The sequence below is a fragment of the Coturnix japonica genome, chromosome 1 (assembly GCF_001577835.2).
Source record: "Coturnix japonica isolate 7356 chromosome 1, Coturnix japonica 2.1, whole genome shotgun sequence".
Classification (NCBI taxonomy): domain Eukaryota; kingdom Metazoa; phylum Chordata; class Aves; order Galliformes; family Phasianidae; genus Coturnix; species Coturnix japonica.
The window spans coordinates 142862079-142878071 of record NC_029516.1 but is presented as its reverse complement, the minus strand read 5'-3'; the positions used below and the strand labels follow the sequence as shown (position 1 = coordinate 142878071).

The window sequence follows — 15993 nt, the reverse complement described above, 5'->3', positions numbered from 1 at the left end:
AGATTGAGCCAATTGAAATAAAATACAATAAAAAGATGACATGAGAGCTTCCCTGAAAGACCCTTCAGTGTTTTTTGCATATGTAATTAAAAATAAATAAATAAATAATGATAATAGTAATGTAAAAAGGCATTTGCTTGTAACAGAAAGCTACATTTCATAACCAGGGGCTGCAATGTGGGTTCTGCTGCACATATGCCAGGGGCCTTCATGCAATTAATGAAGTATCAGCAGGCACCAGTCAGTTCCATGATCTCCTGATATCATGGTCTCTAATTTTGGTTCTTTGCTTTATGTCACTGTAATGCTACCAAAAGTAGCATTCCACATTGTTTAGAAGGCCTTATGTTAGGAACCACAGATATCTCAAGGACTGATTTACATTATAAAATGGAAATGGACATTGTAAGGCTTATAGTATCTGGGTTCTTTCAGCAAGCAGATTGATGACTTTCTATAACACTTTCCTCACCTTCTTAACTGATTTTCATATACCAGCTTTCACATGACAAATAATATAGGTATAATAATAACACACACACAAAACTATGGATAAAATTACACTGAGAACTGCATTTGGTTTTGTAACATACTGATACAATACAAATTTAAATCCATTATTTAGAGAGGAAAGAGAAATTTCTATTAACTGCAATCAGTTTATTGCTAACATTCCGTTTAACTGCTGTATTTATTCATCAAGAACACCTTGTTACTAAATGCAAAAAAGAAGGTAAAAATTCTTTTGCGGAAAACACAAACTGTCCCACATTAGTATTGTAAGCAGTGAGCCTGAATAATAGATAGCTTGCATGTATCATTTTGTGTTGTATAAATTCATCCATGGGCTTCTACCCTCCACTAACGATTTGACTTAAATCAGTGTCAATGAAGACTGTCAAAGCAACCAGCATAGCAGCTGAAACCTTGACCAAAATTGTGTAAAATATCTATTGTTGGTGCTAATACTTTTTCATCTGTTACTTTGAAATTTTAAAAGTACAATATATGATAACAAGCAATGTTTTGTGAAGCATACTAATTTTTTCCTCCCACTATCAAAGCTTGATGCAATAATGTTTTGGCAAAAGGTTAGCAAATAAGAAATATGCAAAACAGAAAAACTGAATCTAGATGTCAGTTTGGCATGCAATCAAAGCTGTTTACTTTTAACCACTGAAGCTGCATAGACTTTGTTTAACCTTTCATTGATTCTACCAAATCAGATTTAATTTAAAGCACCAAATTAAAAACTGATGGCCAGTTCTGTACATTTGAAAGTGTAAAGTAATTTGAAAGTGTACAAAGTAGTTGCTGCCCAATACACATGACTGCATTCATTTTTATAAAGCCTCTGATTCTGAGACTAATAAAATCTGGTAGGACTCAGGGAGTTTTCTGAGAGCAGGGGAAAGACTATGAAGAAAAATTTAATGACTTTTTCTATTCTACTTTAAGGAAGTACATAGGGAAGGGTAGTTATTAATGGATTTACTGTTTCTGGCAACAGAATGGTATAATGCAGAAAAGCACTGTGGAGAAGAAAAACATGCAAACAAATAAACAAACTAAAATAATCAAATAAATAAAATAATCAAATCAATAAAACAAACAAACAAACAAAAACTCTTGTACTAAATCTCCCTGATTTGGAGTACACAGTCAAACTTAAGAACATGCAGTAACAGCCATTACACTTCATGCTATCTCCTGATTACTACTTTCATGTACTATACGCATGTGTATTTTCAATCTTCTATCAATGGTATAAGAAGGTCCAAGCTTTGAGGGTTTAAAATATAACATATTAAATACAAATGATTAATTTCAAAGGATCTGTGCTGTTGACATTTTTCAGAATAAAATGCTTTCCATGATTCTAAAATTTTCAAACTATTTATCCACTCAAAGTGTACAGAAAGGAAAATAAAATAAAATAAAATAAAATAAAATAAAATAAAATAAAATAAAATAAAATAAAATAAAATAAAATAAAATAGAGTTAAATGTATAGTGTTGTGAGCCACACTTTAACATTTTTTATCTCACTCCACCTTTACATTTAACATCAAAAAATAAAACTTTCAAATTATGAAACACAATCTTCTTTTTAATTCTTTCTTTCCCAACAACAACAAAAATAAAAGCACCTGAGAAAATTTTCATTACTAGAGAAAGAAAGTTTTAGTAGGGATTGGAGAATGAAAAAAAAAAAAAAACTTGAGAAGAACAGTTCTCATGCACAGTTACTATCCTCTCTCACCTACAATAATTACTAGTTTAGGACAATAAATTAACACAGAATAATGGTATACAAACAGAAATGTCCAAGAGAAATCTTATTAAGAAAAAAAAAAAAAAAAGGCACATAACTTCTGTCACATCCTCCTACCAAAACAGACTGCTATCTTAATAACATTAGGTAATAGAGATATATATTCCTTAAAATATTTAGATACATGGGGAAAAAAAAAAAAAAAAAATCCCTCAAAGAAAACCACTGTTTTTAAAGAAAATAAATCTACATGTTGTAAAATTTATTTTTTGATAGCATAATTCAGTTTTCCAATTCAAATGTTCTTACAATAATACATGTTGATTTTTCAATTATCATTTTTATGTATAATTATAGTTCTAGAAGAAAAGAACATGGCAGTTGTTCAGTCTCTTTAACTGCTGTGATTTGAAACGCTCTACAGGTCCAGGCTTTTCAGAACATTTCTACACCATCTCTATAAGAAGAATAAACCAGTGCTGTCAAATTGGCCAGACATGTGCACGTCTGCTCTCTGCTTCTCACTTCAATGATACTTAAAACAACAACAACAACAACAAAAAACACAAAAAATCTTGTATCTTTTGAATAATCAGACAAAAAGATAACACTACTAGCAAAGCATAAAGTGAAGGCAATACTCACAAAGAGAATTATTCAGTACTTGAAGTTTTTTTCATGCTCCTCTTTCTCTTTTATTGCACAAGTGCATAACAACACATGCAAAGCATCTGTTCTCTTCATAGTCTGCAAGTAGTATTTATGCATGGACCGACAATAAATAAATGCAGAAATATTTTATATGCACATATTAAATGTATGTGTGAAAACTTTTATTTCACAAGATGTTTAATCAAGTGAGACTAGACTTGCTAATCTAGTGAAGGGAAGGAGATGATGACCAAAAATCTGAGAGTTAGATGAGGGATAGCAGAAAGCAAGGAAATGCTGAGAGTACAGATTAACAGACATGGAAGATCCCCTGTGAATACAAAACAGCCCAAGTGTTCGCCTCAAATGCCTGTAGTAAAACACATGAAGAGTGGAAAAAAAATTGTTGGGGACCAGTACAGACTCTGCTGGAAAAGTGAAAAGTGGCTGTGTGTGCTCTGTACAAAATGTTGATTTGAATTAATGGATCTTTGGACTGAAGTATGGGATGAACCAATCCAGAGTTGATGGGTAAAGATGGTGGGTGCAGCTGAAAGTGTCTGATACAAATTGATTGATCAGAAAGAGGAAATGAAGTCTTCCTCTGAAAACTGGAAACTTCAGAAATTTAACAGTCACAGGGTTGGGAATCATGGGCAAATGAAATATCTGGCAATTTTCCTAAAGGACAAAGATATCAAGAGATTTTTGGCAAGTATCAAGAACTACTTTCATACAGGTGAATGACAAATGAACTAGAGGAGGGACCTATTACTCCAAATAGTAAAACAAAATAAAAAATAAATAAAAAATTTAAAAAAAAAAAAAAGAAGAAGAAGAAGAAATAGCTGAAATTTGAAAAGCAGATATAAACTTTGTGGATTTGCTTGGTAAGGTCTGGTAGGAAACTGCCTTGGAGAACAAAAGAATAAAGAAGTACTGGCTGATCAATGGCAACCTCCTTGAAGCACAAGAAAAGCCCCAAATTTAAGCGAACACTGCATAAGGTCAGCGCTGATAACAGTGAAATTATGTCTGAGTTTATTTAAATTACAGAAGTCAATGTTTTCTTGAAGTTGACACTAATGAGGACCAGGATTGTGAATCACAAAAAGAAAGGCATCATCAGCAAATGGAAGGTGAAGGAAAATTTGGTAGTGCTTTTCAAAGTCATAGGGAACTGAATGACATATGACATTGAAACAGCTAAGTTTCTACTAATAATAACATTCTCAAAAATACCAGGATCTGGGAGACTGAAGAATTTGGGAGATCCAGAGCAGAAGGTAGAAACCAGTTCAGTAAACAGAATGTTCTAAGGGAGACATGGTCTTTAAATTCTGTGCCCAAAACAGAGACATTAGGCACAAGTATCATCCTATTACCTTCTCAGTTTTATGAACCTTGTTGTTTTTTTTTGTTGTTGTTGTTGTTTGTTTGTTTGTTTGTTGTTGTTGTTGTTTTGTTGTTTGTTTTAAATAGCAGGCATTAGTTTACAAGCACTGCAGTCATTATTGTTTCAGATTAAAATAAGTTATCACAGTCTGCATATTTTCTTCTTCTTTAGAACATGAGCACTTCCCCAACAGGGACAGACTGAAACAGTTGGAACTTTTATTTCTGGAGAAGAGAAGGCGCTGTGGGATCTTACAGCAGCCTTCCAGTATCTGAAGCATGCCTACAGGAAAGCTGTGGAGGGACTTTTTATAACGGCATTTAGCAACAGAAATGAGTGGAAATCACTTTAAACTGCAAAAGTGCAGATTTAGACTAGATATTAGGAAGAAACTGTTATCTTTGAGGGGGGTGAGGCACTAAACCAGGTTGCCCGGAAATGCTGTGGATGCCCTCTCCCTGGAGGCATTCACAGCCAGGCTAGATGGGGCTTTGAACAACCTGGTCTAGTGCCTCATGTCCTATTTTCAAGGAGAAGGAGGAGGAGAATCTGGGCAAATGAAGGCCAGTCAGCCCAGTCTTGATACTCAGCAAATTCCCTGAATGTCACATCCAGGCATAAAGAGAAAGAGATTGGACTGGAATACATGTGGATACTACACAAGTTAAACTCTGAGATTTATAAAATACATCAATGGCACAGAATCCTGTTTCAGGGAGGCAATGACTTAATGAAGTGCATAATGGGAGCCAACTAAGACCTGTTGGTTCTCATTAACAAGAAGCTCAGCATGAGTCAGCATTGTGTCCTTGAGTGATGAGAACTAATCGTTTACCAACTTTCATTAGTAAAAATGAAGCCAAGAGGCTCAGGGAGGTGACTCTTCCTTTGTAGTCAGCTTTGAGAGCCTGCATGTGGAGTAATACATCCAGTTTGTGGTTCCTCAGTGCAAGAAGAATGCGTGGGAGCAAGCTGAAAAAAATTGTCACCAAGTGGGTTGGAGGCTGAAGCATATTAAGAGGGACTCTGAAAGCTTAATGTGCTTTATCTCAAGAAGAGAAGAGAAGTTCACTTATAGCTGATTATGGGAAGACAGGGAGAGTATAAAACAAGGCACTTCTTGCAGGCGCACAGTGATAGGCTGAAACTAAGTTGACACAAGGAAGTTGGTATGAAAGGAAGAGTTTTGCACAAGAGTGATCAAACTCAGGAACAGGCAACCTAGCAAGTCTGTGGCAAGCCTTGTAGATATCCTTAGAAATATTAAAAACCTAACCATAGCAAGGCCCTGAACAACCTCAAAAAATTAGATCTCTGATTAGAATTCTCTATCAAATGACCTTTGGAGGTCCCTTCAACTAGACTTGATACATTTAGAATTTTCATTCTTAAATAAATTTCCAGTGGAAAATATTTATATATATTATTATTATATATATATTTCTGTGTAATTTCTCAAAGTTAATCTGCTTAAACATTATACATTTTTATATACGTTCTATTTCTGACTGCCTAATGTACTCCGATGATACTATTAGAACTATTATCAGGTAAATAATCTGAATGAAACAGCATCAAATAAGGTGATACTGTAATATTAATAAAAAATGTTGTACTACTTTGTACAATGTGAGATTACTCTTTTACACATACACACAAATAAATCATGAAATGTTAGAAAAAAACACAACAACAAAACAAACAAACAAACAAACAAAAAACCTGTTCTGTTACAGGTACTGGTTCCATTAAACTCAATCAGAAAGTACAGTTAGTTGGTTTTGACTGTTTTGCAGGACAAAGGGTGGTAGAGTTGGAAGCAAATCTGTTGGCAGGACATAATTGATAGCCCCACACTAACTTATAAGGAAATAACCGAGTTATTTTTCAGAAAGAAGAAAAAATGTCAGGAAACTTGATTCAAAACCATATTTTTCTTATATTTATCTTGATTTTTCTTTCTCTTCTTCTTGAAGAGTGGAGATCCTCTAGTAAAAGATATTTTCTGAACACAGATTGGGAAATCACACCAAATAATAATAAAATAAAATAAAATAAAATAAAATAAAATAAAATAAAATAAAATAAAATAAAATAAAATAAAATAAAATAAAATATAAAAAAATAAAATAAAATAAAATAAAATAAAATAAAATAAAATAAAATAAAATAAAATTAAATTAAATTAAATTAAATTAAATTAAAAGGGAGAAGGATGATGATGTTATGACATTTAAATAAAGACTAACTATTTGATTACTCAGCTCTTTCTCTCCTCCATAATGGATAAATATTTGATTAATCCCCACTATGATTGTGAACAGTGTAAAGTAATCCCACCTCTATTTTTCCTCAGATCCCTGAGAAACAAAGTATAATCTGAAGAGCTAGAGAATAACTAGCTTGCCTCCAAATCTCTTCATAAGTATTCACCAGAAAGCTAATATTTGTATAGATACATGTAAAGGAACTTTTCTACCCCAGGAGAAAATTTGCTGAACTTTACACAGAGTATAACCATTCTTAGAGAAAGGTACAGTGCAGAGTAAGTGTGATATTTGACTTTAAACTAGGACTTCACTCAGTTAACGATGCAGTTGCTCAAAGCCTTAAGACTGCCTGATTCAGATGTACTGATGACCTCTTGCTGTTAGTAGCACAGGAAGAAACTCATGAGGCTCCCTTCAAAATCAGATATGAAAAAAAAAAAACCACATAGGGGATTATTATATTATTTCTGTTAAGAAAATATGCCTCAAAAATATCTCAAGAAATTCAGCAGCCAAGTTATTAACCTATGACTTCCCTTTACTCCTATATTTAATTACTGTATATTTTGTCATGAAAAGAAGCTAGAGGTAAAAGAGTACCGTTTAAACTACATAGTCTTTCTAATGTAGGAACTAGAGTAGATGTCTGACAGATCAAAACCCACGTATTTTAAAATATTTAAATATTACTTACAATTAATAATTCATGACTAATAGTGTCTTCTATCTCTATTTATGGAGATACAGATATAAGCTAAAAGAACATCTTATATTCTATACTTAGGGAGAAATTCTTTCCTTAGGAGGAAATTCTAGTGGAACAGGTTGTCCTCAGATGCTGTACATGCCTCATCTCTGGAGGCATTCAAGGCCAGGTTGGATGGGGCTTTAAGGAACAGGCTGGCAACACTGCCCAGGGCAGTGGAACTGGAGCAAGATGATCTTTCTTTAAGGTCCCTTCAACCTGAAACATGCTATGATTCTATGATTCTTTGATTCAAAGTATTACAAAGTTTAAGATAAAGCAAATCTGGCATATCTTTAAATACTGACAGCAGTGTCCTGCTTTCAAAGCAGATTTGTAAGGAATGTCTTCATGTCTTCATTCAGAGACTAAAAGATAGTTGTTTTTTTTTGTTTTTTTTTAAATAATGTGATTTTACCTAGATGCCAAAACAAGGATGAGAGATAAAATCTAAATTTACATTCCCATGTGAGGCATTAGACTTGTTGTAACACTGCCCTGACTCTGAAATAGGACTCGTTAATGTCACAAGAGAAAAGCTCAGACAAGAAGCATAATGCAGAATCATAGGATAATAGAATTATCAAGGATGGAAAGAGCCTTCAAGGTCATCAAGCCAAACTATCAACCTAGTATACAGAGTCCTGTCTCTAAACCATGTCACAGTGATGCAATCTTGATATATATGAGCAGTCTGGATGTACAGTTCTTGAAGACAACAGAGAGACATGACCTAACCATTTTCATTAATATACCATATATGTCATTTTTTCTACACATATCACACTCCTAACTTTCTAAAACATACAGGAGCCCACTGATCAAAGTATTGGAATATCATATAACAAAAGAAGAACAGATCTATCTTCACCCCAGTAGGGCACTTTGTTTTCCATATGGCACTTCATCTGCTTCTGCAGTACATCTGTCTTGCAGAAAACATTAAATAGTTAGATTCACTAACAATTACAGCCTGCAACAAATTTGATTTCAATTACAGAAAGAAAAGAAAACAGCTGGGATACCCATAGGGAGGCACAGGCACTGAGAGGGTGAAAGAAAAATCAGAATTATACATTGTACACTACTAATTAGTGAGAAAGTCAAGATATAAATGTAAGCCTTTATATAAATAACTGTCATTTCTACTAAAACTACATTTGAGACAGAAACTTAGTAGACCAGTATGTATTTTATTTAAATGATTCTAAACTAAAAAATCAGCTTACTTTTGAAAATGAAATCAAAATAAAACCCAATTACAAGTAAGATTAGTGTCAGTCTAACATCTCGGAATTACACCCAAGAGTCTTCTTGTAGTCACTAATAGGCATTGGATATTATGACCAGAACAAAATACAAACTGTGAAAACTTCTTCCAGGTTAATAACAATATCTACATATGAAGACTCCCAAAATAAAATGTATGGAGCATTCAAATTCTCAGAGTCCTGACTCAAGCAATTATTATCATCTAGCCTGAAAAGCTGAGAAGAAGATACAGCTTCTAACACTATTTTTATGTAGAATAGTTCCTACACAATCTACTAATTGGAAACCAAGCCATTTACAAGAAACGTACTCAAATGAAATACCTGAATACACTCAGATTTTATCCTTTAACTTACCTCATAACTGACAGTTCAGTATCTCTTTAATTTCTCAAAGAACTTTAGGGCATGTTCAGTCATGAGCATCATGCTCTTCATTCATGCATCGCAAGTCTACCACTTCCTTTTGCTCTTCACTACTCCCTGCATTCTTTTGTTTTTTCCCTGTATGTACTCAAACTCTCAGATACATACATGGAGGGAGTTTTCTTCCCCAAAGGAATGGATCATTACATTCCTAGAAGGGATCAGTTTAATTATAGGTCATGGGGTAGAGTCTACTCAAAAAGCATTGACACCATGACTACATCTGCCCCTCTACCAATAACTAAATTAACTCACTATGAACTTAAAGACAAAGCTGCACTAGCTGAACTCCATGCTGAAACTGTTGCTGACTTCACACAACTGTAATGCATTTGGGGTGGGAGACTAGAGAGTGATAGAAACCTCAGTGACAACTGCTAGTTTACTGTACATATGGATCATACCAAGGAAACTGGCCTGAGGATATGTAAATAAAGAGACTAGACTGCATGGCCCACTAACGTGGTTTGTGGCTTATGCCAAGAACATGATTTAGAAAGCAACATACAATTAAGATAATAACCCTTCACTGGTAAACACATCCATGGATATCCAACATCATGAGCCTGAGCTGTTGTACGCAGAGCCCCAGCTGCCAGTCATGACCCAGACATGATGCATAGTTGGAGTCAGCATCACAGTCCCCTGCATGTTCACTGGAACTAGAAGTGATGTCAGTGCATGTGTGGTCCTGTATGTGCACTGTAGAACAGATTTCATAGAAGTGAAATTGCTATCTATCTGCTAAAATTTATCTCACATGCTAAGTACATTTTAGATTACTCATCACTGAGTGCTGTATTTCCTTTCCTATTTCATCCCCACTCCATACTATTTCACCCACAAAGTCATATCATCGGAACTGCTGTATGAACAGGTATACCATGCTATTACCTAGAAACTTCTGCATAGAATCATAGAATTACGCAGGTTGGAAAAGACCTTAAAGATCATGAAGTCCAACAACAGCCTAACCATAGTACCCTAACTTTAACAACTTTCTGCTAAATCATTTCTCTGAACACCGCATCCAGATGGCTCTTAAACTCATCCAGGGACAGTGACTCAACCACCTCCTTGGGGAGCCTATTCCAGTGTTTAACTACCCTTTCTATAAATAAATGTTTCCTAACATCCAACCTAAACTTAACTTGATGCAACTTGAGGCCATTTCCCCTCAATGTCACCAGTGAGAAGAAACCTGCCCCGCTCTCACTGTGAGCACCTTTCAGATACTGGAAGAGAGCAATAAGTTCTCCCCTCAGGCTCCTTTTCCCCAGACTAAACAGCCCCAGCTCCCTCTGCCTCTCCCCATAAGGCTGATTTTCAAAGCCTTTCAAAAGCCTATAATGTTTGGACCCAACTACCAACTACCAATAAAAGCAATGACTAAAATGTAATCTCAAAAAAACAGAAAATCCATGGGGTGTGAAAATTGTTTTAGGAGTTTGCGTTTTTTTTATTGTAATTCTTTGGGTTTTGTTTGTTTGTTTGTTTGTTTGTTTGTTTTAACTCTATTACAAACTAAGTTACTGAGAATGTGCTTTGCCAAAAAGTCTTCAGAAAGAGACTATGTAGTTGCTGAATTGCTGATTGGGTGAGCAAAGAAAGAACCGACAGGTGATTAAACCATTTAATAAATAAATAAATAAATAAATAAATAAATGCCTCTTTATTCATACTTAATAATACATTAAAAAATGATGAGTTTTCATTCATTCTATGGACAATGAACAGTATTTTGATACTTCTCAGACTATAATGACCTACCAGTATGAAAATTTCTCTATATATATTTATATATTTAAAATAATTTCTATAAATAAAGTAATTGAAAGTACTATAAAGCTAAATATTTACATCAGTGAGAATGAAGCCTACTGCCACAAAAACAAACAAACAACACACACACACACACACAAAAAAAAAATGCAAACAGAAACAAAGAAAACACACACAAAAAACCCACTATAATAAATACATAAAAATAATAAATACATAAAAATACATAAAGATAAAATAATAATTAAAAAAATAAATCTACTCTAATTTTCTGCAAACAGAGCAAAGAGAATGCAATTTCACAGACATATATATTTAAAAAATAGATGCATGGGAAATAGTTCACTCCTCTGTTTAACTTCCTTTGTATACTAAACCTAACTGAAAAGACTGGTCTGATGAGGAGCAGAAATTCAGAAGATGTAAAATCTTCCAGTAATTAGTTTGAAAGTTTGGAAATTTCTTCCTACTTGAGTGATGTTAGAACTTAGTTTCTATAAATTAACATCCGATTTCCATTAAAATAATTTTCCTGACAGCTGTAACACTTGAAAAATTGGCTTTTAAAAGATAATGTATAGAACTCTACTTCCTCTCAGAAAAGATGGTTTATATTGATCTTGTTTTTTGATATAAGACTGTTCACTGGGACTCTACATTTTGTAATTAATATTCTCTGAAATCAAGTATTAGAAGTCACAACCTCTAAAACAGTACAAACTTGTACCCATACAAAAAGACATCAAAAAATGGAGCTAGAGACTAAAGTACATGTTTAGTTCCATATGATACTCCACTGACTGAATGCCTCTTTTTGTATTATGTTGGCTTACAAAACATTGGAGGCAATGGAGTTGGTAGTCTGAAGGTAGAAGTTGATTATTTCCACCATTACATTTTATTACAGTCCAACAGATAGCAGCAGAAGGGCCATCAGACAAAATGGCGCCTGACATAGTAGCACATATGAAGTAAAGGTGTATCATTGGTGCAGAAAAAAGTGGCACCTGCTGACAAGCATCATTACTGAACTTTTATGGTGACCAAATGATGGTGGGTGGTGCACTTCATCAGTGGTGACATTAGTGCAGATTTTTACAAGTGCAGCATGAGGGTTATTATTCATTGCTGGTAAAACTGTGAATATTTTAACAATTATAGTTTTGCAGGTGATAATTCATTCTGTTCTATAGTGTTGTTGTCTTCTTTGAGTCTGTAGTAGTTTCCATGGAAATAAATAGGAGGTATTATGTTCAGAGAGATTTATGTAGTTTAGAATGATCTAACTACAAATGCATTTTCCATTGTTTTAAATAGGAATTTATGTATAGATACTTATGCATAGTTACCTACATTTCTAGTAGTGTCAATGTTTAAGGGCTAGTTCATTCACCCACTTATTAGTGTGCTCATTTAAAATTACTGTGTCCTGCATATGATGAGGTTTTTTTTTCCTTCAATATTTCTTTCAACTTTCATATTATAGAATTAATATATAACAACAGCATTCCCTTTAATCAGAGAGAAGAAATATGTTCGATATCCAGATGTCTTTATTATATAGTACACTTGTAGAGATTCAAAAAAGCTCATTCAGAGTATTTTACAGTAGGAAATGAAAGCAATTCTTCTATCTGTGAAATGTCAATGCTGGGGGGGAAGTCTACTATTAAGGCTAAAAAGCCAAGTATTCTGTAGTTAGGAAATATAATTTTAAGTTGAATGTCTGTCACTAGAAACTTGCCATTTTCTAGGAAATTTTCTTTTTCTGATTTAGCTTAAAGCAGCTGCCAGAGAATGCTTAGTTTTGGTGGAAGAGGGCTAAATTATGGAGGAAACAACTTAGTATGAGCTTTCAGTTTGAAGAAATGTAAATAAATTTAAATGTAATTAAAAATATCATAAAATGCAACCAAATTCAGATTGCAGTTAGTATTTTTAACCTTCAAAACACACCATAGTTCTGAACTTCCACATAGCATTTTGCAGTATAAATTTAAACAGACTCTCTTCAGAAAGCTCAGACAGTGAAGAGATCCTGAAAGCTCTATTCAGATTCTACTGTACTTTATTTCTCAAATGAAATAAAATAAGGTCACACATACACACACACACACACACACACACACACATTATTATATTATTATTATTGTTATTATTGTTATTATAAAAGCATGGAAACTGATGGATTAGACTGGTGTTCTGCACAGAGATGAAACCATGAATCTAAATAAAACATAGCTCCTCTTAGTTCAGAGCTTTAGAAATCAAAACACTGAACCCTGGTTCTTCTCTGATTACTGACCCTGAAAGTGAAGAACAGCCAGCATCTGCTGGACTCATTTTCTGAGAAGCCCACATGGTGCTTCAAAGGAGACTGTTATTTTCCTTGGCTTACTACTAGGTTGGAGTCCAGAGTAAGTGTTATAGGAGACTAACAAGAGAATTGCTGGAGAATGGTACTATTCAGTAGGCCCACCTGTGAACTGTGATTTGTTCTGATGGCAAGAGTTTGTCTTCATAAAGATAACAAAAAATATCATATTACAACCTTCAGGTGAGCAATACTCTCTTCCCCTTAGATGGTAGCTGTTGTTCACTATAAGCACTGCTTCAACCTCACACCAGTATGATAGTATTGAAAAAAGTGGATATGCGCTTGAATAAAGTTGCAGCAGTGTACTTTGTAGTCTGGCAGGAGTTTTGCCCACTGAATTCAGTGACAGCAGGGCCCAAAGTACCTAACTTAAAATTAAATGTTTATTTTATTTATTTCAGTGGATCTGGTATCTTACCACCCATGGTTTTTCAGGTACCCAAATCTCCCACAAGTACTTCGGTATATCTCCAAATTTCAGTGCCTAAAAAGCAATAATATTTAAATAAAAAGGTGTGTCATTCTTACTAAAGATCTTCAGATAGCCCGCCTCCCCAACAGCCCAATATCAGTCAAGCATAAAGCAAAATGTGAGTAAATTTCTTCTGAAGGAAGATAAATATATTTTTATTCAAAAATAAATAAAATAAATAAAAAATAATAAAAATAGTAATTAAAAAGTAAAAGAAAAATCAGATACCAAATCTTGGTGTTACCAAACATATGTATTGTATCATTAAAGTGCTATGTCAAACATCAGTTTGGTTTCTGAAGGCTGACCTTATCACATGTTGTACCAGGCAACAGATTTTCAGATGCCAGAGCAGAATTGTTTTTATTGTTGTTGTTGTTGTTGTTGTTGTTTTAAATCTGTATAGTGAACTACCAACTGAAATAGCTGTCTCATAGTAAAAAGATTTCTTTTTTAATTTAATGCTCTATTAAGTCTTTTATTAAGATATTATTAATCAACTCTGAGACTCTAAAAAACAAAAACAGCAGATCTTTAAAAGTACAATTAAATCTGTGTTCAATGTGGGAGCATTAATGGATGTTCATTCTCTGTTACTAACTGCTGATATAAATAGTACTGTGTACTTCAGGTTCCCTCAGAGTACTCAGACACCCTAAAATATCATGTCTCCCAAGTCTTGAATCAGAATGACTGTATACATGTGTGACTATAAGATAACCCTGGAGCAAAAGTTCAGTAGGTTACGAAGTTTAAAGAACCTGAATATTCCAATAGGAATTGAATTTCTTATCCATCTTGACAAACATTACTACAATAATTTTGAACAATCTAAGCCGGAAAAGCAGATGCATTTGAAAATATAGTCTGAAATAAGGTACCACAAGGCAGCACCAGCCTTTTTACTGTTCTGTTTTATTGGAGAAAAGAATGCTTCCCAGAGAGAGAATGTTAAATTAAGAGTAATGTATCTGGAAAGTTGGACAATTTCAAATCTATTCTTTGTAGAGTAAAAAGCCCAAATTGCATACAAACCTTCAGTGCACCCTATTCAGAAAGGATATTAGTATTCTGTACAGAATTGCTTATCCACTCTTTTGCCATCATAGAGTGAACAAAATCGTCAGAAAACTTTACATCAAATAGTGCTTTTAGTTGCAGCAGAAAACACATGTCTCCTCCAAAGTACTCCCAACAGATACCTCAGATATTTCACACAAGTTCTGTATTCTTGGAGAATTATATCACAGTTCTAAAAGCTTTTTCAGTAACTCCCCTTGAAAGCAGAAAGTCATCTTAAGTATTTATATCTACCAAAAATATGCTCCTTTGATATCTGAAGTTACATTTCCAACTGACTTCAGAAGATCCCTTCTTTGCCATCTAAAATTTTACTTAAAATAAAATGTTACGCAAGCAGAAATGTTATTTTGTTTTACACTTTGAATCTAAAGGTACTTATACAATCCATGGAGATCAGTAAGTACAGCTTAAGAAAAAGGTAAAAGCCACCAAGAATGTTTCATTTTAAAATCTTCCTATGCCTCCTCCAGTACTTTACATGTGATTGTTTTCTTCATTTACATGAGAACAAATGAAGTGCAGTTCACCCAAAGGCAACAGAATTAAACTGGTAAAAAAACAGAGAGAGGGTCCTTGTGGAACAAGCTTTCTTTTTGGAGTGTATATTGCAGAGTTCCATCCACTTTGATAGAGTGATGAATTTCTGAAAGCAGACTGTGTGCCATAATATCAAATACTTTATTACTTATTGGAAAGTCACCTCTACATAAATCAGTCACCTTTACAGAAATAGTGAATATTGTTTTTACCAAAAATAATTGGAAAGGAATCAAAAGAAAATTTAACAACAACAAATAATGAATATTTTCCCCATTCCCTTAGGTAGCTAGTTGAAAGCTTAGCTAGACCATCAAAATGAAACAAGAATGAAGAGAAATCAAATACCATTCATAGAAAAATTGCCAACTGAAATGACAAATATGTGGTATCATTAAATATAGGGCCTTTTTTCTACATAATCACTTTTCAAAAAAGCAGACTGCTGCAACATAAGAGTAACAGATCCTCCTGGAAGCTATACTAAGGTGTGTGGAAAAGAAGGAAATGACATGAGTCAATCTGCACAGCTTCACCAATGGCAAGTCCTTCTTCACCAACCAGCACATTTTTCTATGACTGCATCACTGGAGAAGAACCTCTGATGTCATCTATTTGGACTAGTGTCTCAATATTCAGATGAGATCAGTGACAAGTGGTGCTCCTCAGGAGTCAGTACTGGGCCTGATCCTCTTTAATATCTTCAGT

The 15993-nt window shown here is 34.0% G+C and overlaps 1 protein-coding gene across 4 annotated transcripts in view; it reads right to left on the bottom strand.

Annotated features, from left to right (window-relative positions):
• PCDH9 (protocadherin 9) overlaps window positions 1-15993 on the bottom strand; it is a 697873-nt gene that overhangs the window by 367053 nt on the left and 314827 nt on the right. For 2 of the 4 annotated variants that reach the window (XM_015851665.2, XM_015851668.2), the window contains exon 3: window positions 13612-13677. The exons of the other annotated variants lie outside the window; for them this stretch is intronic. In XM_015851665.2, the coding sequence (XP_015707151.1) occupies window positions 13612-13677 (66 nt within the window). The remainder of the gene's footprint in view (window positions 1-13611; window positions 13678-15993) is intronic. 4 annotated transcript variants of the gene reach the window in all.